Source organism: Suillus plorans (assembly GCF_016647745.1).
Source record: "Suillus plorans strain S12 chromosome Unknown HD556scaffold_24, whole genome shotgun sequence".
Taxonomy (NCBI): domain Eukaryota; kingdom Fungi; phylum Basidiomycota; class Agaricomycetes; order Boletales; family Suillaceae; genus Suillus; species Suillus plorans.
The window spans coordinates 384,493-406,539 of NW_024537408.1; the positions used below are offsets into that span (position 1 = coordinate 384,493).

Consider the following 22,047-nt stretch of genomic DNA (forward strand, 5'->3'; position numbering starts at 1 on the left):
CCGCTCGAAGGGCAGAACCCACTGGGGGCACAGCTAGACACAGTTATGGGACTGATGTCAAGCGTAGCCGCAGGATTCGTCATGGATGAGGCAGGCATAACAGCAGGTGCAATAAACCGGCCCCCCGTCCGCCCTGTACCTGTATGGAAACAGGATTTTTTCCTCATGGACGGTCTGTGTACCAAGATTAGTCCCATAGCATTTGAAATAATACACATCTCGACGATCGTCCCGATCAGCGGAGGAACTGCGCCAGCGTGGCCATACGCCTTTATATGATAGCAAAGTCCATATCACAAGTCCATGACAATCAGAAGAAGTTCATAATCATTGAAAGACAGGGGTCCATCAAATTACCTGTGCCCAAGAAAGCATGCTCCGAGCTCGTTGACGAAGCTCCACAGTGGACTTTCCCGGTAACACTCGTATGTAGCTTGATGAGTCTTCCCATTCGCTGACAACATTCACATCGATGGGTCATCGGTTGAAACTATAAAATGTAAAGGGAAGTACAGCCCTGCAGACTACAGCCACACCCGGCGTTCATTTTTGGGTGAGCACACTTCTGTAAGAATAGGGACCGCACGTTATAGCAATCGACGCCCAAGAAGTCCTTGAAATATGGCGCCACGTTGGTGATTTCTCACCAACGCAGTGAATTAACTAGCGTACGCGAAATGAAAACGCGATGAGATGCGACGACGGTGCGGAAATATTTGAGCAACGAGCACGTGTGGAAGTGACCTCGAAATTTGCCCCGAGGCTCAGCATTCATACGAAGGTTTGTGGATGTAGGACATGATCATGGATGGTTTCCCTTGGATGAAGTCCCATGTCAGCACGGACTCGGCCGGGATGCGTGCGCAGCGTGAGTGACTCAACGGAGTCTCCTGGCCTCCGTGGTACCGAGCGAGGTAAAGATGGAGCTTGAATGCTATCGTTCCTTGTGAGATATCTCCAACAACTCGCAGACAGACCCGTATTCTGTGAACGCACCAGAAGGAAATTACAGCCTTGCCTCGAACTTCTGATGGAAGAACGTGGAAGCACTTAAATTTACAACTCCGCGAAGGTGCTGAGCATGAAGAGAGTCCTGCACCCACGTTCTCGTGAGTCACATCTCGACTCTATTACTTGCATGCCCACATCTAAATACCGTATTGTCATCGTCAAACATCCATTATTATTGTGACACTTCAGAGCACTTTCTGGAAACGACTGGTAGTTAATATTGATCAGAGATTCGTTTCTTGCGGCTCAAATCCGATTGGGAAATCCGTCGTTTGACTTGGGTGTTTGGAGTAGTAGTCGCCGTGCATGTTCCGCAAAAAAAAACTGCCGAGGTGTAAGGCTATAACCTGATGGGCTTAAGAGTCCTATGCTCAAGGGCGGTGTCCGCTGGGACTCAAGAACCCAGGTTGGATCGTTAAATGTATCCTACGGTCCGATAATGATGCCCTGGCAAGGTCCCATGTTATCATGGCTATCATTGGGAGGCGACATATACGGGCCCACCTCGATTCGTCAAGCGGGTAGCAATTTCGCGTAGTTACTCGTACTGAATATACGTGTTGTCATGACACTTTCTGAGGACTTGGTAAAGAATCAGGCGTGTCGAGCCTGCCTCAAGTTGGACACACGGCACGCCACCTCAGCAATAATACTTCACCCACATAAATTGCAAGAACTCATCAAGAATAGGACCTCCGATTGGTAAGCATGGTGCCAGTATCGTGTACGAGGAAAGAGTTTCGCGCCGCTCATCCCCCTCTGTACAGTGCAGTACTCCGCATTTGGATGCATATCGCGAGTCGGACGCCTCCAAAAAACGGCAAATCTCGTTGTGTGATAGATTCACCAACGTTCTCCTAGTGATATTGGTCAACTCTGTCTTCTGTTCCATGCGCAGGGTCATCCTCGGAGAAGCCAGAGATTGAGGGTCTACGCACGTTCGAGACTAATACGTCTGTTTCGTGTCCGAAACCTAGGAAATGTAATCAGTCATCCCACAATGGTCTTATGCATACGTTGATGGCTGTGATACTTGTGCAAGAATCAGGTTAAGATCAGGGAGTAGCAGGCCCTGGCCGTTTCCGGTACTTACAGCGACAGGATTACACACGCTTTTTGATATTAAGGCTTCCTTCTCATTCACTTTTCTATCTCAGGGCAATGGTATAGCCAAGTAGGGATAAGGTACTTACAAGGTCTTCGAAGGGTATGCCGTAAGGCGTACCAAACATAGGCTGTACCTGCCAAACCTTGATGCTAAGCTCTCTCTCTCATGCGCAGGGACTTACCTAGTCTATCGTGCAGCGGGGAAACTCTTGCCGGTGAAGCTCGCTGCTCTGTCTTGAGTATTCTGACCAATATACTGCCTGCGCTAAGTGAAGATCTCTGCAGTCAAACTCGCAAAGTCCTCGGGCATCTTGGACTCAGAGTGGGGAAAGAGGTTCTGACGGAGGTTCTGGTCAGCACATCGCGTCGCCATGGAATGTGGTGAAACAAAATACGAAGGGGAAGGGCGTAATCCACAATAACTCCATCATGACGGTGACCTAGAACACACAACAAAAAGATAGAGGAAACAACATACGCGACACATAAAGCACATCTATCACTTTCTTTCGCTGTTGGAAAGCGGGGTCTACATATCAATGAGCAAAAAGTCCATGGTTCATGATTATGGCATTACCTTCGAGGTATGAGGGAGAGGAGGCAACCGCAAGTGATGAGAACATTGCCTCCAGCTCCAAACATCAATAAGAAGGTACCAACTAAGCATTCTGTTGTCTAAAGAACCTACAAAATACGTCAGAAAGGCCAGTCGGGGTACGCCTGCTTGGTATCAGCTTACTAGGCATCAACACACCCTTTGCTCAAGGTGTTCTCCATAGAAACCATCCCAGATGTTCGTTGAATGACGGCGTATATCAGCCATATTGGGAAGGCAGGGTCCATCACATTTGCGAGCGAATAATAGCTCATGCTATCAGTGCCATTGATTCCTGTCGTTTGGGTGACCAGCGAAGAATGCAGGATCGTTCATATTGTTGGCCAACCCAAGCTCACACATAGACTGAGAGCGGCAGGTACCGGGATGAATTTTTCAGTTAATATCGCTCCGGAGTTTCATGATGCACGTACAATTTGAAATCTGCAAATAAGATTTGAATCTATAGAGTTCTATATACCAATAGTGCGCTTCGTCGCCTGCGCAGTTTCTGGGCCGAAATCCGAAACTGTCGTCGACTTTTAGTGGTTACGCGCTGTTAGGATCCCGAAGAAATATATACTCACTAACCGATTGAGCTATCAGCCTGCCATCGGAACGAATGACTATGAGACCCACCAGGTGGTTCAAAGTTCCGCAAAGAAGGCATTGGTGCTGTGGAGGCGTCTTCAACTGTTTAACGTTTAATGATAACCCCCATGACAATCTTCGTGCTCGCTTCAATTCTTGATATTCATGGATCGTCGATTGGATTCCTTACCTGTGTGTGCCCTTATCAATGCGCAAAATTGCACTGCCCAAGCACTGCATATTCTCCATACATTATTTGAACTTGAACTCCGATCAAGTCGCGTGCCAATAAAACGTCGAGCATCTTGCCGGGTGGCTAAAAAGAACCCGGTGAGTAAGGTTCTTAAAGACGTGATTTGAATGTGGCAAGACGGACCTGAAATCAGATGCGGTGGCGCGGGCCTACCAGTATTGAATGCCTGTGTGCTGTCGCGTCTGCCAGTGTTGGCACATAGGCGAAGATCATAGTTCTAGGTGAGTGCATTGCAGTCTGTCCCATCATCAATCAACCGGTGCTGAAGATCGCCAAACACTTCAGCAGACAACGGTCGATTTACTGGCGCATTCGATTAAGTATACCTTGGCAGATGTCGTTTATGCAAGCTTGTCAGTTGGTCTCAAGTCTCATGCACTGTGAGTCTGTGAGACTTGAAAGCAGCTGACAAGTATACTGATACGCGCCGACTCCATTTTAGGGAGCATCATCAATGAAGCGCATGCCTGACCAAGGCGTCTCCCATGATGAAAGATTGGTTGACATATCGGGACTTGATTGTCGACTCGCAGGAATGGTGTGCACTAGAAATGCCTGCCAGTGCGACCGTTGGTGCCATCGCGGCCATGATCTAAGGCGATTGTTGGGTCGCTTTCACCGCATTGTTGAGTTGAAGACCTCATACGAACTTCTACGATGAACTGGAACAAAATATTGTCCCATGGGGTTGGACTGTCAGTAATCTAGTAAAGTTCAATGGCACACAAATAATGCCCTTGTGAGTCTGGCATATATTTCAGCGTCCAGTCCTTGACGCCTGTTGCATGTCAGAAGCCAATCACCCATCATTGAACTTGCTGCTCACCTTGCCCAGCGCGTTACACAAGTTCTTCTTCTCGTGTGAGAGCTGCTCTTTTAATCAGCATCTGCACCATGCAACAGTGAGGCGTGCACAACTGATAATATGTATGTGAGAATCTTACTAATTAACATTTCATGAGGGCAACGCGTCCAAAAAAGGTGTGACACAGTGAGCATATCGGCTCACCGCGACAAGAGGCAAAGTTCAGTACTTCGAGTTTCCAGTTGATGAAGTGAATGCATGTCCACACAAGAGGAGCTCCAGGTTAGAATAACTTCATAAAGATAATTTGGACGAATGACGCCCAAGTCTCACGGAGATACCCGGGAAAAATCTACTAATCAAATCGGATCAAGTCGGGTGCTAAGAGAACTGTTCCTTCTCCCCCGCCGACCTGGGAATCACTTCATGAAAGATAGTGCCCTATGCAAAAAAATATGATACATTGTCTCAATCGAATAAGATGTGATAAAACAAAGCACAACGAAGGAGATCCACAAATCAATGATAACATACGACCGATATGTAGGAGACCACATACAACGACAACAAAAACAACATATATCACAAACAGGTAAAACATGAACATGAACATGAAAAACGCAACGTTTCTATAATTACTTTCTGTGTTGGAATACGGAGACTAAATTTTGTTGGGCGTAGTCCATGTTTGATTGTCGCATTGGGGTGTTCTGGCCGGATGGCATGGGGGAGGGGAGCCAACCGGGGGTGATTAGTCCACTACCTCCAGCTCCGAACACGAAGCCGCCACTTAGGCCTTCCATAGTGTCTGAATAACCTGTTTTGAGATACATTAGAAAGGCTAGCCAGAAGTACGTTTCCTTGATGTATGCTTACCAGGCACCAATACACTGTCCCAGAATCCATTACTCAGGATATTCTCCATAGAAAGCATACCCGTATGTTCGTCAGAAGATGGCATATCGGCCATAGTGGGAGGGAAAGTCGAAATATCCGCAACAGGACCCATCTCACTTGCGAACGAATAATCGCTCATGCCATTAGTGCCATTCATTCCCATCGCTGGGTTACCACCGAAGAGCGCAGAATTGTGCATATGATGGGCCATGTCGCCATGGCTCATGTTATCAGATTGGTCTCGAGACGACACCTCTTCGGGCTCTTGTGGTGAATCTGTGCGAGCGGTGATCAGGGCCCGCAGGAATGTGCTGTACAGCGCTGGGGCATGATGAGAGTTCACGGCGACATCTGCGAGGACGTTCGCAACGTCCTTGACGAGGTCGATAATGTTCTGCTCATTCTCGATGAACTGCTGAAACTCCGGGCGGATAAGCTGAAAATCTATGTTAGTACCACGACAAATGACGGGCGATGATACCGAAATACCTTGAGCAAACTGAGTACCGCGTAAGAAATGTATACGAAATGTGAATCTGGCGAATACTTCAGCATACCCAACGACGCAAGCTCGTCTCGTGCGACAATAGCCACTGCCGTGGCTGAGGTATAACACCGCGAGAAGAAGTGCCCGATGTCCACTGCCGAATGCTCCATAGCATTCTGCAGCCCGAAAGAGTTCACGACCAACATATAGTAGTGGAAATAAAACTTCATCGTGGTCTGGGATTGCGACAACATGACTTCATCGGCTAAACAGATGGTAAGCATGATATATATGATTGCCTGAAATAAAACCATCTTACAAGTTGGCAAAGGTCGAGCAGTCGTCCATTCATGTTGCCATGCAAGTATCTGAGTCTCGATAGTTTTGATGACAATCAGGTAATCGCAGTCAGTCTGTAAACCGGACGGGGTATTGGTGCCCGAATACAGGAAGTCTAAGCTCCTGGATACAATCCGCTGTAATTCCTGGTAGAGGATGAGATCCAACTATGCATTAAAGTTCACGATAAATGAATACGCACGACGGATGCTGCTAAAGCAGTATCACCTGGTTGTCCAACGGGGGACTTCAACCACTGCAGTGCATTGCGGATTACAAAGCTGGTGGATTCAACAATTAGATATGAAAAATAGAAACGATGCCAACTTACTCCTCTTTGATAGAATGAGGCTTTCCCATTTGAGAACTCACGCTTCTGTCGAGAGCAAAGCACAGGAGCCATGTTCGCTCACGGTTGTGGACCTCCTTGTCCCGAGCCCGACCCTCTGGCGTATCTTGCGCGGTCATCGTTGTCTTCCGATGCAGGTTCAGGTCTGTCGCCATCCTGAATGATAGACGTCACTAAGTACAAACTGTCGGTAAAATGGAGAGATACGAACCTAATGGCCATTCCCAGCAACAACCAAGTTTTGTCGTACTCATAGCGCTCTACAGCACCGCATCCCCAAAGAGTGAGGAGGAGATATGCCTGTACGATTTCAAGGGATTTATAACCTTTGGCAGGTACGCTAAACGCGAGCTTCTGTGCAAGCTCTGCAAGTTGCTGGTGGAGGTCCGGTCGCTGGGTGTAAAACTTCGATGATATCGCACAAACTGCGAAAGATAAGTCGTTGCACATATGAGGAGTTGTAAACTTACTGGTTGTCAGTAAAAATGGCGAGCGGGAACAGACAAGCGAGGGAGTGTGGAACTCTCTATCAAAGAGTTCGCAGTGCACCTACAAAGGTTATTTAGATACCGCATGACGTGATCATACGTAGTACGAACGTTCAGATGATCAAAAAAGCTAGCAGGCGATCAGATCGGCATCACAATGTATGACACACAATACTCACATATCAAACAACGCAACCACTTGCTCGGTGCTAACAAAGCTCAGCATCTCGGGCTGAATTTGCCGTTCGATATACAAGCGCCGCAGGGGGAGTATTGTCATCGGGCCTGCAACATTGCCAATTTGCCAAATAGACAACGTGCGAAAAGGTAGCTACGAACCTGGCCTAAAATAATTATCACTGGCCACGCCCACCTTGTGGTCAGGATCGGGGTCGGCTGGGCGCGCTGAGAACGAGGACGAGATGCCCTGGGCGCGTCGGTTTGCCAAGCTAGCCTCGGCAAGCAGCCCGAGGGGATTAAGGGAGTTATCGGGGAGACAATGGAGCTTTGGGGAAGCAGATGCATTGGCGCTTGATGATGGTGGATAAGCAGACTGGGGAGGAGGCGATGGTGAGTCCAAAAGCGCCTTGGTTTGTGCAGCTTGACTTGTCGGGGAAGGTGATCTTGATACCATGCCAGAGACCATACTCGGGTTACCGATGGACTTTAAAACAGTGTCCAGAGTTTTCTCCATCTTCTTTAGAGAACGAGAGAGGAGCTCGTGTTTCCTTGGACTTTATTTTGAGTGTTGGCTATTTGTGCGAGGTATATGGAATTGAAACATACTTGTTGGACCGTTTGCCTCGATTGGATTCCTCAAATACGCACTCGTGGCTCCCAGCAGTGCAGCGTTTGCAAGGGGGGCCTTGCTCAGCGCCAACGCACTTCATTTTTAGACGCCGACAAACCGTGCACGCGCTAAACAGCATTGTTACGGCTCATGCGATCTAAAGGAGATGGGTGAGCTCACCGTGAACCCCTGGTGGTCTTTGGCTTCGGTTCGTCCTTATCAGCAGCAGGACTGTGCCCATCTAAGCTGTCCTCTGAGCGTGCTTTTTTCCTGCTGCTCTCGCCCATCGCACCGACGAGGGAAGAGGAAGGTCTCTTTCCGTTTGAATTGCCAGGTGAGTAAGAGAGGTTGTCGTTTGGAGGTGTACCCATTGTGTCCGATCCTTGTGATGATGGTGAAGATAAGTTCTGAGGGACTGTAAGATGGTGGGTGAGGTGCTGCTGAGGCTGTTGATATGTGTAGTAGGGGGGATAAAGCGATAAAGCTGGGTCGATTTGGGGGGAACGAGCAGGAGGCATGTTGGATTGAGGGATAGCGTGATCCTGATGGTGCATGGATATGATGTAGTCAAACCTTGCGGAAGAGTCGAGGTGATACTGCGGATAGCAGGGAACGGGCGACAATGGCATAAGCATTATGTCTGTAAGGGGAGATAACATATGATGGGAGCATACCTTGTAATACTTTAAAACCAGAAACTGAAACTGACAATACTGAAGCACCTAGGAGACTGAACCGCGCGGAAAGTCGCTGTTATGCGCTCACACACACGAGCGGAATGGGACGGTTCCACACAAGGAACGAATAGTCAACCAAACTAGGGTACTAGATGAATTTGGAGTTGTTCAGTATCAAGTCACCAAAAAAAATTAAAGGGACTGCGACCCACGCAAAGAGGACAAGACCGCCCACTCACGAACCTTCAAACTTTTCTGTCAAAAGGAAAATTAAAATCCCCAGGACAATTCACGAATAACACTGAATCCGATGAGAGACTCGGATTTCAGCGCTTCTTGGTCTTCACCCCTCTGCGACCTCTTCGCCTCAACGCATCTTCGGAGTTTGAAAATAATTCAGGCAATGCATCCGCGTGCTCGTTTCTTCCTTCTGCTTGGTGCCTGCTGTTATCCCAGGGTCACAAACGGCCCTCATAACCGCGAATAATCTCAAGGGCTTCGAATAGCAGTGTCACGCATCAACAGTCTATACACAAATCGGACGTCCCCTCAAACCTTGGTCCGGTCTAGACCTCCTCTATCTATGTACAAAGATAGACAACACTCGGAAATTGAGTAGCTCCATGTCCGTATACCGTGTCCGTACCCACCGCTCCTTCCCAAATACCCTCCAGTTGGCGCTCCCCTGACGACAAAGCGTCTTATCGTACAACCTACACGGGAGTAACATGCCACATAAGTATTTGTACGTGGTCTCAATCTTTAGTCATGACTTCAGGCCATCGACATATTTTTATCATCGAGCTGTCATTTCTACATATATTTCGAGACAGGTGTCGTGAGTTGGACGCTGTACTAAGGCACGTGTACATTTGCCAATTCTTCACTGTCAATGGTTTCAACATCAGTTACAGCACAGCCTACATGATAGAAGAACGGGTAAAACAAATCGGTCAATGGTGGAGCTCGGACATGGACAAATGCCAGGCGCTGGTTCTACCCTGCTCTGCAGACAAGTCGATTGAATGTACGTTTCCACGTTCTTTGTATCGCAATAAACCTAGTCTCGCTATCAATTATTTTCTCAACGGGATTCCGTCCCCACCTTTACTGGCTCAGACAGGGTTGCCTTGCTCGCCAACTTTACCGTTGTCGCCATGAACAACCAAGAGCAGTTCTTTTTTTGTCAGAGGTATGTTTTTCTCTCTGGCGATCGGTACTCCCCACCCCGCTTCCAGAGACCCTTTTTAGATATCATATCCACATGTGCTGACCGCGTGTCAATGATGGCTCGGAAAGGGAAGCCCAATGATTAGCTCCTGTCACTCATTGGTGCTTGAACGCTTTGTTCCGCTCCGAGTCCAATCGACGTCGGTGCACGTAATCCTGGTCCTCAATATCACTCTCTTTGGAATTACATCTCAACCCTCGACAGTTCGCCGGTGTGGATGGGCTATATGACAATAACACATAATCACAACAAACCAACTATTCTTCGAGACCTGGCAGGAATGCCACATCAACACTTGTTATATATCAACTATCATTCGTCGATCAATTCTCCCGTATGTCTACAAGTCACTCACTCACCTAGATGACAATCCTTTTACACCATGTGCTCTCCAATTGACATAATGTGTTGTTCATCCGCCTATTTTTGCATCGGCAACGGCGTAACTACTCTAAGCAAGAAATTCCGATCATATCGTGGGCGCCTGTGCTGTCATTGGTCCTGTCTACTCTTGCCAAACATGCTGGGACACCCTGCCGTTACTCGTGTCACTAGGTACCGCATTTAATCCAGCTTGGAGATCTCCGAGAGAGTTAACTCTGCTCCAGCAGCCGCCATTGGCTTTGGCGGGAGCAAATGGTATTCGCTCGTGAGAAGCATTTATTGGACAATGTTGCGAGTTTTCTAGATCCCACCGTTTGGTCTCATTGAAACTCCTCAGATGTGTCGGGGGCAACTGGATTGATATGTTCTGTGTCCCCATCTAACATCCAGCATGGTCACATAACAAGATGGCAGTCGATTTCATTCATGTCTTGTCCCCCGCTTTATTGCAGAGTTTTTATCTTCGTGGCGTGGTGATATTGATAAATCCTTCACAGGAAACCACTCTCCACGATCCTGTTCGTAACCAACACTCGATACAGAACGACCATTTGGCATCGATATCTATCAGGAAAATCAAGCACAGAGTCTATGATGATCCACCCAGAGTTTCCGTCAAAATGTTCGTTGCGAAGGGCAAACGCCACGAGATGAAGGACTAAGAAAAGAATAGAATTGTCTGTCTTTCGTGGTTTGAGGGTGATTACACCGACTGTTATCCAGATGCTATACATACTGCGCCTGGTCAAATTTAACTTAATAGTTCCACTGCGGCCCCCTCGTCCTGCAGGCACACTTAAAGGCCTGCCGTGATGCCGTTCTTCATTGTGTGTTTGGGGATTCGATTTTGGTGTCCCAGGCCACAATGAACCTGAATATTGAATCAATTGAGCAGGTCATCCCCCCTTGCCCCATAATTGAGGGGGCGTCCTGCTATTTGAGGCTATAAAGGTAAAACTTTCACTCCGGCTGCCGAAAAAGGTTGCGTGTCCCATGTCTGGCTCTGGGACACTGCTCCTGACAGAAAATCCCAGAGTGAGGTGAGGTGAGGATTCTTGCCTGGGACACGCCTGTTCCGTCATGGAGCCAGCAAGAAGAACGAAATGTCGTGATTTTGTAGTCCATTGTGCCGTCATTACCTTTGCAGCAGCTCAGAAACTCGAATGACGAGGCTAAGAAATTATCCCTCGCACGACAGTATATTAATTACACGTTCTTACAACGAACCCAGAATTTTCTGCCACGAAAGGTAGAACAAGGGAACGTGTTTGGCTTGCGTAAGTACATGTATGGATAGTGATCCTAAAGTGATCACACAGATGTCGGGACATATGACAGCAGCATCAGTTCGAAGGCTTCTACTATCGGTTCCTACCATTCGGACAAAAACGACAGCATCCCGAAGGCTTCTGGTTCCACTGCTCCACTGCATCGGCTCGCCACTCCTTGGGCAATATCAAAAAAAAATTATCTGGATGACTGCTTCGTCGTAGGCACTTCAAGGATGTGGGAGTCGAGTTAAACTCCTAGAGACTTGGAAGGTGTTCCTTAGCGTCTGATCTCCTAGAATTTATCAATCTCTGTCTGGAATATTGTTGTAGGCTGTCGCAAACACCGTCTAAGTCTGTACGAGTTACATGCACTCCGACAGACGTAGAAGGTGTTCCTTGGAATCTAATGTCCGCGTCTAACGGTATGTATGATAGAATACGCATCAATGTTCGGGACCGGCGTTAGCCAACAATTGATGCGGCACTAGGTGTCCGAAACCCGCAGGAAAGATGGGGGGCCAATTAACGGAGATTCGTTTTCATGAAGACCATGGGCAATTCCGAGGCCAAAAAATGATCCGCGGTCCATAGATGCTGCCAGAGCGCCGATGTTGGTTATCCCAGTGACGGTAGAAATCGAACATTACCGCATCAAATAGTCTCGGGAAGAAACCTCCAAGACAGGCGCAACGATAGCTGAGACAAGGGTACGGTGAGTTTTGATGTTTACAAGACCCGTTATTGACAAGATATTGATATTTCTGCAAATGATATTTTTGCAATCAAGCACGCTCGTCATCAAAACAAGCGAACTTGAATGTGCTTGGGATTTTAGAGAATTGATTGTGGGTATGTTGTGCGGGGTGACGTGATGTGGCGGACGCGGAAACGAAAAGAAGTTAGATTTGTTGACTTCTCATTTGTTCGGAGGTTCGCCTGTAAATCGTTTACACGGCTTTGGCAAATTATAAGAGGACGGGACCCGTCATGTCTGGGTGTAACACAGGGATGTCGACATTGACTAGAGATCAGCGAGCGTGTGGCCTGGATAACCATACACACTGAGATTGGGTTAAATGCAGTGCTTGATGAACGCAATGTTTAGTGGCGGCCATGGTAATCACCCCAAGAGGGTCGCCACGTTCATTTGAGTATTTGGAACCAATGGGAATGAATGTGTGCACGAGGTGAGATGCCGCAACGTCCTGCTCAGAGTCCGAATGACATGTCACCAATCTGGAGGAGCAAAAGCCAAAGATTTAAGAAAATGCTTATGGAATCACCGTTGGAGGTATGGACATGGATTGTGACTGAGTCTGCGCTTTGGAGCGTCTTGGCTGTCCTGAGCTAGATCCATTCGGTAGGAAGGTAACAAACGCAGCGAAGTAGTAATCAGATCGCAATAGTAATCAGACAATCATCGGGTGACTCTCGACCCGGCGGCCTGTCATGGTCACGGTGCAAGGTACAAAATAAACAAATTTTGACCGGCGTGTGCCAATCGAAAGAACCAAAGAACTGGAAAGTAACAAGGTAACAGCGTCACCGGGGACTTTGGACGGCTTGACCTGTCTTGATATAAAAACTGGACAGTGCTTTTACTAGCAGACCACTGCCGACTTTGGTTTTAGGTACACGGCAGAAGATGCCGACATGGCTAAAATGAAACTCCGCTCGAATATGTCCAGGCTTAGTTGTGTGGGGGAGGGTGGCTCGGCGACAGCGAGAAACGTTTAAGGATAACAACTTCTATCTTGTCATCGTCATGACCCACCAGCAGCGCCCGTCGCTGGCCCTCGCACCGTCGGTCAATACTACGACGTATGTTATACTCATTATTCTAGCTTATCTGAGCCGTCGTTGACGCATATACTTATTGACCAGGGTAGTCACGACCACGACGACCACGACCACTTACGCGCCGATACAACTACCACCCCTGCCACCTCCGGCTGAGCCAAAGGACCCTAGAGAATATCCTTTGCTTCATGCTAAGTTTCCTTCATCCATCAAGAGATTCCCCCTTGTGTTTCCTAATGGCTCTCGTGCGACATTCCGCGACGGGACAGACGGCGAAGGAGATCTGGACGAGGAGGAGCCAATTCCAAGTGGAAAGGGCTGGACAATGGTAAGACCCGACTCAGCCGGCAGTTCAAGCAAGGTTGTTGGGCTGGTGGAGGCGGTTGAGCGCTATGGCAGAAAAAGGTCACACGGCACTGACAATATGATGGAGGGCGTAGAGCCTACGACTGAGCGCGAAACACATACGCCTCCTCGAAAGAAGGCAAGGGCGACACATCTTCCGCCGATTACTACTTTGAATGCAGCCGCACCTCCATCTCCATTACCATCTCCTCATGGGTCACCACCACCACAGCCTATATGGCCTTCTGCACCTCCTAGTGGCGCCTCTTCCCCACAACCTCAAGCACCACTACAACCAGATCTTGCCCTAACGACCCTTCTTACCCTTCCTTCTCTTTTATCACATTTTACAAGTCTTCCGCAACCGTTACAATCTCATTTCCTCCTTACTTTATTACGGCATTCTCCCTTACCCGTTCTGCGGACGTTGCATTCTATTTTAACTCCGACTCTGGCGCGTGATTTTTTAACATTACTTCCCCCAGAACTTGCATCCCATGTTCTGAGTTTCCTTCCTTATTCTACTGTAGTTCGTGCCTCCAGAGTATCCAAAGCTTGGCGCGTCATTATCGACTCTGATCCTGTACTTTGGTCAGATCTACTCAAAAGTACCAAGATCTGGTTTGGAGGCGTTACAGAGCGAGCTTTTGCGCATTCAATCTTTGCTAGACGTCGCCTCAATATTCCCCCTACTCCCAAAACCCTTCCCCTCTCTCATCCATATAAGATGCTCTTCAAATCCCGACAACTCACTCGAACTCGATGGGTGGACAACGAGAACCCGAAACATCGATCCTTCCCCGCACACGGCTCCTCTGTCGTCACTTGTCTTCTTCTCTCACACGGACGCATAATATCGGCGTCCGATGATCACTCAATTCATGTGTATTCCCCTTTGACAGGCGAACTCCTGCAAATGCTGGATGGCCATGAAGGTGGCGTATGGGCGCTTGCCGCCTGCAAAGATACGCTCGTCAGCGGGTCGACTGATCGCACAGTCCGAATTTGGAATCTTGCAACTGGTCGATGTACGCATATATTCGGCGGCCATACAAGCACTGTCCGATGTCTGGCTATCGTCAAGCCAGAGTGGATCGAAATCGAAGGCGACAGCGGTGTCATTACGAGGGAAAAGTGGCCAAAGCGGTCAGTGATCGTGACCGGCAGCCGTGACCACTCCCTTCGTGTGTGGACGTTACCTCGCCCCGGTGATCCTGAATACAGATGCTATGGTGCAGATGACTCCGAGGCTGACCCAGCTGATGTAAGATCGTATAAGGCGTTTCGCATTTTGTTCTCATATCTTTGATTTGCAGGAGGATGCAGATGATAATCCGTATCATAAGATGCATCTAGAGGGTCATGACCATGCAGTTCGTGCTCTCGCCGCCCGTGGCCGCACCCTTGTATCCGGCAGCTATGACTGTACTGTAAGAATATGGGACATCGTCACTGGCGAATGTAAATGGGTGCTTGTGGGCCACACACAGAAAGGTTCGTATCCCTGTATACCTTGAAACCCTGTCATTAAAGACCCATCCCTAGTGTATAGCGTTGTACTTGATATCTACCGTCAGATCGCCTGTTCGGGATCTATGGATGGCACTGTTCGTGTGTGGAACTTACGCACAGGGCAGTGTCAACATACATTGACTGGGCACACATCGCTCGTCGGCCTACTCGGCCTCTCCCCTTCCCACCTCGTTTCCGCCGCCGCTGACTCCACTTTGCGCATATGGGATCCCGAATCTGGAGAACTACGCCACACTCTTGCTGCCCATACGGGTGCTATTACGTGCTTCCAACATGACGAGTTCAAGGTGCTCAGCGGGTCAGATGGTACGCTCAAGATGTGGAACGTACGCGATGGTACCGTTGTCCGTGATCTCCTGACAGGCATCCAGGGTGTTTGGCAGGTAGTCTTCGAGGGTCGCTGGTGTGTCGCTGCCAGCAATCGAAATCCTGCTACAGTGCTTGATGTGTGGGACTTTGGCACTGATGAGGATGAATGGATTGGAGAGCCTCCAAGTGGTTTCTATGATGACGACACTGAGGAGGAAGACGAGGGGGAAGAAATAGAACAAGCGGATGTAGACGCCATGGACCAGGACCTCGAAGTGGAAGTTTCTGAGGAGTCTGCAGAGCCCGAGGAACCTCAGGAGTGTGCGCGTGACAGCAGCCAGCCGCTAGCTGCCGAAGTCGAGGATGTGCCAATGGAGCGAGTGGAAGGCATCAGGGCATCAAAGTGGGCGCCCCCTTCCAAACCCTCCGGCCATCAACGCAATCGCCCAGTCCTTGGTGAACCTTCTAGCAGAGCGATTTCGCACCCAGTGGACGGTATTCCTTCACGCTTACCACCCATTAATGAGACGCCCACGCGTCCCAGAATACGCCAGAAGCAAAGGCGTTAATTGTATGTAATGCATCCTAAAACAAAGTCGCTCATTCTTTTTTTATTTTATCTGGTTGTTTCCATTATGGCTGGCGGTACATATTTGTGGCATCTTGACATCCGTATGGATGGGGACTTGGATCATATTGTCATTTGCAGTATTCAAACATTTGTATCAGTCGCAATGGAATTGAAATTCATCCTGTGTTGTATGTATCCGGGACTCTTGCTAAATCTTCTTGAAATTCCGAGCTGCAGCTGCAGGAAATTGACGGTTCTCGAATCTTGCTCGAATCAATTTCCTGACGACATTTTGTAAATCTGAGCGTGGGATTTCTTTCTAATGAGGCTGAGGTACCGTGGCAAGCCGTAAAGAACCTTTTACCGCAAACCACCATGGACAGCTTCGACAACTTCCAATATACAGATTCAGCTTCATCGTATGGCGGCGCTATCAGCGTTGTAGATGATAATTCCTCTGTATATACTGCAACTACGAACACTGGAACGCCGGTCGACCTAGAAAGTCTCTCTATCGTAGACGATCGCTCCCAAACATCCTCATACAACAATGGACACGAAGGGCACCACCATCACACACCGAGAACTGGTGTAGATGAAGATTTCTATGCTGTTCTTGACGACCTCAAAGACGAGGGTACTATGGATCTCCCTCCTCATGCCTGCAGGTAAGTTTTATACGTATTATTCGTGGGACGTGACTCAATCCGTATCGGTTCCGCTCAGCTATTGTGGGATCCACTCGCCAGCCTCCGTCGTGAAGTGCCTTGTGTGCTCTAAATGGTTCTGCAACTCGCGCGGCAACACTTCCGCCTCACATATCGTGAACCATCTAGTGCGCGCAAAGCATAAGGAGGTTATTTTACATGCCGAGAGTCCGCTCGGGGAAACTACCCCGGAATGCTATAATTGTGGTAGCAAGAACGTATTCATGCTGGGATTTATCCCTGCAAAGAGCGATACTGTTGTTATTCTTTTGTGTCGGTAAGCCTGCCAGGTTGGTACTGAGACTCATATTCATGGCATATGTACAGCCAGCCCTGTGCGACGGTCAGCAAGGACATGTCTTGGAACGCTTCCCTATGGGCACCGTTGATCGATGACAGGTCTTTCCTTTCGTGGCTCGTGAAGCCTCCCACCGAAACCGAACAACTTCGATCTCGTCAGATATCATTCAACCAGATTAACCGCTTGGAAGATCTCTGGCGTGAAAATGCCAACGCCAGACTGGAGGACCTCGAGAAGCCTGGTGTTGATGATGAACCGCAGCCTATCCTTCTCCACTACGAGGACGCATATCAGTACCAGAATATTTTCGGACCTCTCGTCAAGATCGAGGCTGATTATGATAAACGCCTGAAGGAGAGTCAGACTCAGACTGATATAACTGTCCGATGGGATGTTGGTTTGAACCAGAAGAGAGTTGCGTGGTTTTGCTTGCCCAAGCTTGAGAGCGGTGAAGTCAGACTTGCTGTGGGTGATGAATTACGGTTGAGGTACCAGGGCGAACTGCACAAAGCTTGGGACGGAGTAGGACATGTCATCAAGATTCCGAACAGTAAGCTTCATGTCACGAGACAAAGTGTTGCGCTCATGCTCATTTTCTAGACATTTCCGACGAAATCGGGCTTGAATTACGACGGACCGAAGGTGTACCTACCGATTGCACGCATAATTTTGCGGCGGATTTTGTCTGGAAATCCACCAGCTTTGATAGGATGCAGTTGGCAATGAAGACATTTGCAGTCGATGAGAAGAGCGTTAATGGCTACATTGTATGTTCGTCCCTCTATTCTATTGAAGTCGCTGAGCCCCTCGCCAGTATCACAAGCTTCTTGGACATGATCTTGCTCCCCAGGTTCTCCGCACGCAGATGCCTAAACGATTCTCTGCGCCAGGTCTTCCCGAGCTTAACCACTCTCAAATGTATGCAGTCAAGAGTGTTCTGCAGAAGCCCATTAGTTTGATCCAGGGCCCTCCTGGTACTGGAAAGACCGTAACTTCTGCTTCCATCGTCTATCATCTTGCCAAGATGAATCCCGGTCAGGTTCTCGTCTGCGCGCCGTCGAACGTGGCTGTCGACCAGCTCACTGAAAAGATTCACGCCACTGGTTTAAAGGTCGTGCGTCTGACTGCCAAATCTCGCGAAGCTCTAGACTCTAGCGTCGCCTTCTTGACGCTGCACCAACAAGTGGCAAATAATACAACTCACGTGGAGTTGCAGAAGTTGATCATGCTGAAGAACGAACAAGGAGAATTGAGCTCCAATGATGAGAGGAAGTACAAGACATTGATCAGGCAGTGCGAGAAGGAGATTTTGGGTGCTGCGGATGTTATCTGCTGCACGTGCGTGGGTGCTGGTGACCCTCGCCTCAACAAACTCAAGTTCAGGACGGTGTTGATCGACGAAGCTACGCAAGCTGCTGAGCCAGGTGCGGAGCTTATATCCTTTGATGAATCAGTAATTGGCTAACCTTAAACCAGAATGTATGATCCCACTGGTGCTTGGATGCAAGCAGGTTGTCCTCGTCGGTGATCATCAGCAGCTTGGTCCGGTTATCATGAACAAGAAAGCGGCGCGCGCTGGTCTGACACAATCGCTCTTCGAACGTCTGGTTGTACTCGGCAATAGACCCATTCGTCTGCAAGTGCAGTACCGCATGCACCCTTGTTTGTCCGAGTTCCCCTCGAACATGTTCTATGAAGGCACGCTACAGAACGGTGTCACTGCTCCAGAGCGTCTCCGCAAGAATGTTGATTTCCCTTGGCCTGCCCCGGACACTCCGATGTTCTTTTACCAGAACCTTGGTCAGGAGGAAATATCCTCCAGCGGAACTTCGTTCCTCAATAGGTACTTCTCATGTCCTCATATTCTAGTTGCAGTCGCTTATCACTGATATCAGGACGGAAGCATCCAACGTTGAGAAGATCGTGACCAAGTTCTTCAAGTCGGGTGTCGTACCTAACCAAATCGGCGTTGTCACTCCCTACGAGGGCCAACGTTCCTACATTGTCAACTATATGCAGTTCAACGGGTCTCTCAAGAAAGAGCTATATAAGGATATCGAGGTGGCCAGTGTCGACGCCTTCCAAGGACGAGAGAAGGATTATATCATTTTGAGCTGCGTTAGAAGCAATGAACACCAGGGCATCGGTTTCTTAAACGACCCTCGTCGCTTGAACGTGGCTTTGACTCGTGCAAAGTATGGAGTCGTCATCCTTGGAAACCCAAAGGTTCTCAGCAAGGTAAGTCGCCTTGGTGGTCGATCCTGCAGTCCGTTGATTGAACCTTGCAGCACCCACTGTGGCACTATCTTCTTACGCACTACAAAGAACGTAACACCCTTGTCGAGGGCCCGCTGAATAACTTACAGGCGAGCATGATCCAATTCAGTAAACCTCGCCGCTCCCTCGTCAAGTCCATGGACCAGTTTCGTCGCCACGAGACAAATGCACGGGACTACATCCCCAGCACCGGAGGTGCAGGCAGATCTGGAACACCAAGTCGCTTCGATACTAGTTTCTACCGCACTCATGATGCTCTCGGATACATCCCGTCTGACGTGCAGTCTCTACGCTCCCAAGCCACTTATTCTTCTGGACTCCCTATGTTTGCAGCGGCTGGTGGATTTGGTCCTGGTATACCCCGTGGCTCCGGGGGTGTTGGGAAGCGCAGCGCGTACGGTAGCTACGCCAGTTCCATCATCTCTCAGGATGCTGGACCGCCAAGCACCGCAAGCATCGGCGGTTCTGCCATGGCATTCTCGCAGTCAGACCGTTTACAGAGGCGTGGCTCCTTCTCCTCTGCTGCTGGTGCTTCTGACATGGCCAGCATGAGTGGATATGATTACAAGAGCCAGGACGGCACGACAGACCTCGACGACGTGAAGAGCCAGTATGCGGGGACGCAATCGGGCGTGACTGTGTTCTAGATGGCGCGAGTGATTCTACTGCCGCGGATCCTATGCGCGCGCACTATGACTGCGCGAGAGCTGGTATGTGTGGGACTGGTTCGTGGCTGGTGATGCCGCAGCTAGCTAGGCCAGCTCCCTTGCACTTCTTGTCGCATCTTGGCAGCCTGTCGGTATCTTCAGGTTATCCCTTTTCTTCAGAGCGAGCCGGCGGTTGTCGTGCGACAGTCTCGTCGCGTGCACGAATGTTACGGTACATCCGTATACTTGCGTAGTGGTCCGCGTGCTGCTCTCCGCGTATGCGGTGTTTGACTTTTTTAAGTACTTTATGCTTATGCTGAAATCAGGATATGCAATGCACTATGTTTCTTGTATGCGACAGTCGATAGATGCCTTGTCAATACATTAGGTTGACCATGCAAGTATGGGATGAAGTTACATATCATTGTTTGCTCTGTTAGCGCAAGCAATCCTGAAGATTAGGTATGACCGGTGAATAAGTGGTATCTATTCAACTAAACGAGATAATGCTGCGTACAGTGGTAGTCCTCTACAGGGAACGTCATCGAACTGCGTAAGTATCTTCCAATGGATCCAGTAAGATCTACTCCAACGAAAATGCTCAGAAGGGAGAAGAAGCCTAGCGGGAACCTGAAGCGGGTCGTGATAAACATGGGAGGCATCTTGCGAGAACCGCAAAGTAGCTGCTGTGTGGGGCATGTGCGACGTCTAGTGGGGAAGAGGGTCTGATACTTCCAATTTGCAACGTTGCTGGTGTAGTTTCATTGACCACATTGGATGTCTCCGCTGGTGGTGTGCTGCTGCTCGAGGCACCAGCATGAGCTTGCCAGTTCCGAGGAGGACGTTGTAGCCGCAACAACTTATCCCTTTTTCCACTGTGGGCATTAGCGGTGCGCTGCGAGACAATATCAACGTCGCTAGATGGATGTCCAAAAGTCAGAAAAGCTTACATATTTGCCTCGTGTTGCAAAGACGTCGACAAGGGAAACCCCGCGTGGGCGAGGAGTATGGTCCTGGGAAGCGGAGGAGCGAGAAAAGATACGATGTATCATGTTTTTGATTTTGGAGCCCCTGGCGTTGCGTGTAGTGCCGGCGCGATTGTTGCGTCCAGTTGGATCAAACTGTCAATGGATAGTGAGACGTGCATCAGATCTACTGTATCATATGGACTTACATCATCGAAGAATCTACTAGTTGGTATTGGAGCGCGTTTTGGGCGAGGCCGCGGGTCTGGGATGGTTTTCTGTAGGACTGAAATTAGGGATTGTACAAAAAAACGAGCGTGAAGGCGGCGTACATTGAGAATTTTCTGAGTGGACTATATGACAGGTCAGCGGGCGTGAAGTATGATACGACGAGATGATTTGCTCACCTGTTGAAGCTCCTTCTCTGACTCGCTCAGAGGAACTGTCCATGTGCGAGCGATGTTGTCGTTACAGCCAGTCGCGATGAATGTGCTGTCCTCGGAAAATGCCACACACCAGACTGTATCAGGGTGCTCGAGTGGCTCGCCAATGGGTTCGAAAGTGGCCAGGTCAAAGAACCGCGTCGTTTTATCGTATGACGTGGTGGCTAATTTGATGCCATTGGGAGCAACGGCTAGTGATAAAAAGTTGTCGCGGGTGTGCGCGTCAAACTGTTTGATGATGCTTCCGGTGGTCTGCGCATCTGATATTCGGATGTCTCCTCTGTTTCCACTGATGAGACGGAGACTATCTGGAGTGAATGCGACTCGCCATGCCCGCTGTTCTATTTTCAGCAACTCTTCTCCACTTGCTGAATTCCAAATGATGATGTGGCTCTGTGTGCCTGCTGCTAGTTTTGTCCCATCCGGGGAGTACGACGCCGAGAATGCCATGTTGCCCACTTTGAGTGGTCCGAGGGCTATTTTTCCCGTCTCCCTCTTCCACACGCATACTGTTTTGTCCCGTGATGCACTTGCAAATGTCTTGTTGTCCGGTGCAAATACGACGCTCGGAACCACATTCTCATGGCCCTCAAACGAGACGGGGACTCGTTTGAACTCTTTCTTGTTTGTCGCGATTTCCCAGACCAGGATGCTTCCATCATATCCTCCACTCACAATCCAACGTCCATCAGGGGACGCCGAGACCGCGCAGACTCTGTCATCGTGTCCCAACAAGGGCTCTCCCACTTGTTTCCCCGTGTCCAGATCCCACACCCGAAGACTCTCGTCGACCGAGGCAGTGACGAGGAGACGGGCACCGGGGATGAAAGCTACTTCGTACACACCTTCCTCATGACCCTTGAGTGTCAGTTCA

General features: G+C 49.2%; 4 protein-coding genes across 4 annotated transcripts; 3 read left to right on the forward strand and 1 right to left on the reverse strand.

The window, feature by feature from the left end:
- Positions 1–4,997: 4,997 nt before the first annotated feature.
- Positions 4,998–8,230, reverse strand: HD556DRAFT_1236176 (fungal-specific transcription factor domain-containing protein; the record flags this gene model as incomplete). Its single annotated transcript, XM_041297803.1, has 13 exons — positions 4,998–5,179; positions 5,239–5,695; positions 5,749–6,011; positions 6,066–6,231; positions 6,288–6,366; positions 6,417–6,590; positions 6,646–6,859; positions 6,905–6,983; positions 7,034–7,052; positions 7,102–7,207; positions 7,262–7,656; positions 7,709–7,840; positions 7,893–8,230. 13 exons carry the CDS (start codon positions 8,228–8,230, stop codon positions 4,998–5,000), a joined length of 2,604 nt encoding a protein of 867 aa, XP_041160911.1.
- A 2,767-nt stretch (positions 8,231–10,997) lies between these two features.
- Positions 10,998–12,890, forward strand: HD556DRAFT_1536022 (uncharacterized protein; the record flags this gene model as incomplete). The annotated part of the gene is made up of 9 exons (XM_041309615.1): positions 10,998–11,044; positions 11,160–11,281; positions 11,324–11,510; positions 11,606–11,697; positions 11,867–11,904; positions 11,935–11,987; positions 12,063–12,124; positions 12,381–12,451; positions 12,489–12,890. The coding sequence occupies 9 exons, from the start codon at positions 10,998–11,000 to the stop codon at positions 12,624–12,626; spliced, it is 810 nt and encodes a 269-aa protein (XP_041160912.1). The 3' UTR covers positions 12,627–12,890.
- A 373-nt stretch (positions 12,891–13,263) lies between these two features.
- Positions 13,264–16,065, forward strand: HD556DRAFT_1269776 (WD40-repeat-containing domain protein). The gene is made up of 3 exons (XM_041299160.1): positions 13,264–14,684; positions 14,737–14,914; positions 14,966–16,065. Exons 1-3 carry the CDS (start codon positions 13,401–13,403, stop codon positions 15,829–15,831), a joined length of 2,328 nt encoding a protein of 775 aa, XP_041160913.1. The 5' UTR covers positions 13,264–13,400; the 3' UTR covers positions 15,832–16,065.
- A 2,882-nt stretch (positions 16,066–18,947) lies between these two features.
- Positions 18,948–20,008, forward strand: HD556DRAFT_408463 (uncharacterized protein). Its single transcript, XM_041310522.1, has 2 exons — positions 18,948–19,079; positions 19,167–20,008. Exon 2 carries the CDS (start codon positions 19,214–19,216, stop codon positions 19,763–19,765), a length of 552 nt encoding a protein of 183 aa, XP_041160914.1. The 5' UTR covers positions 18,948–19,079; positions 19,167–19,213; the 3' UTR covers positions 19,766–20,008.
- Positions 20,009–22,047: the final 2,039 nt, after the last annotated feature.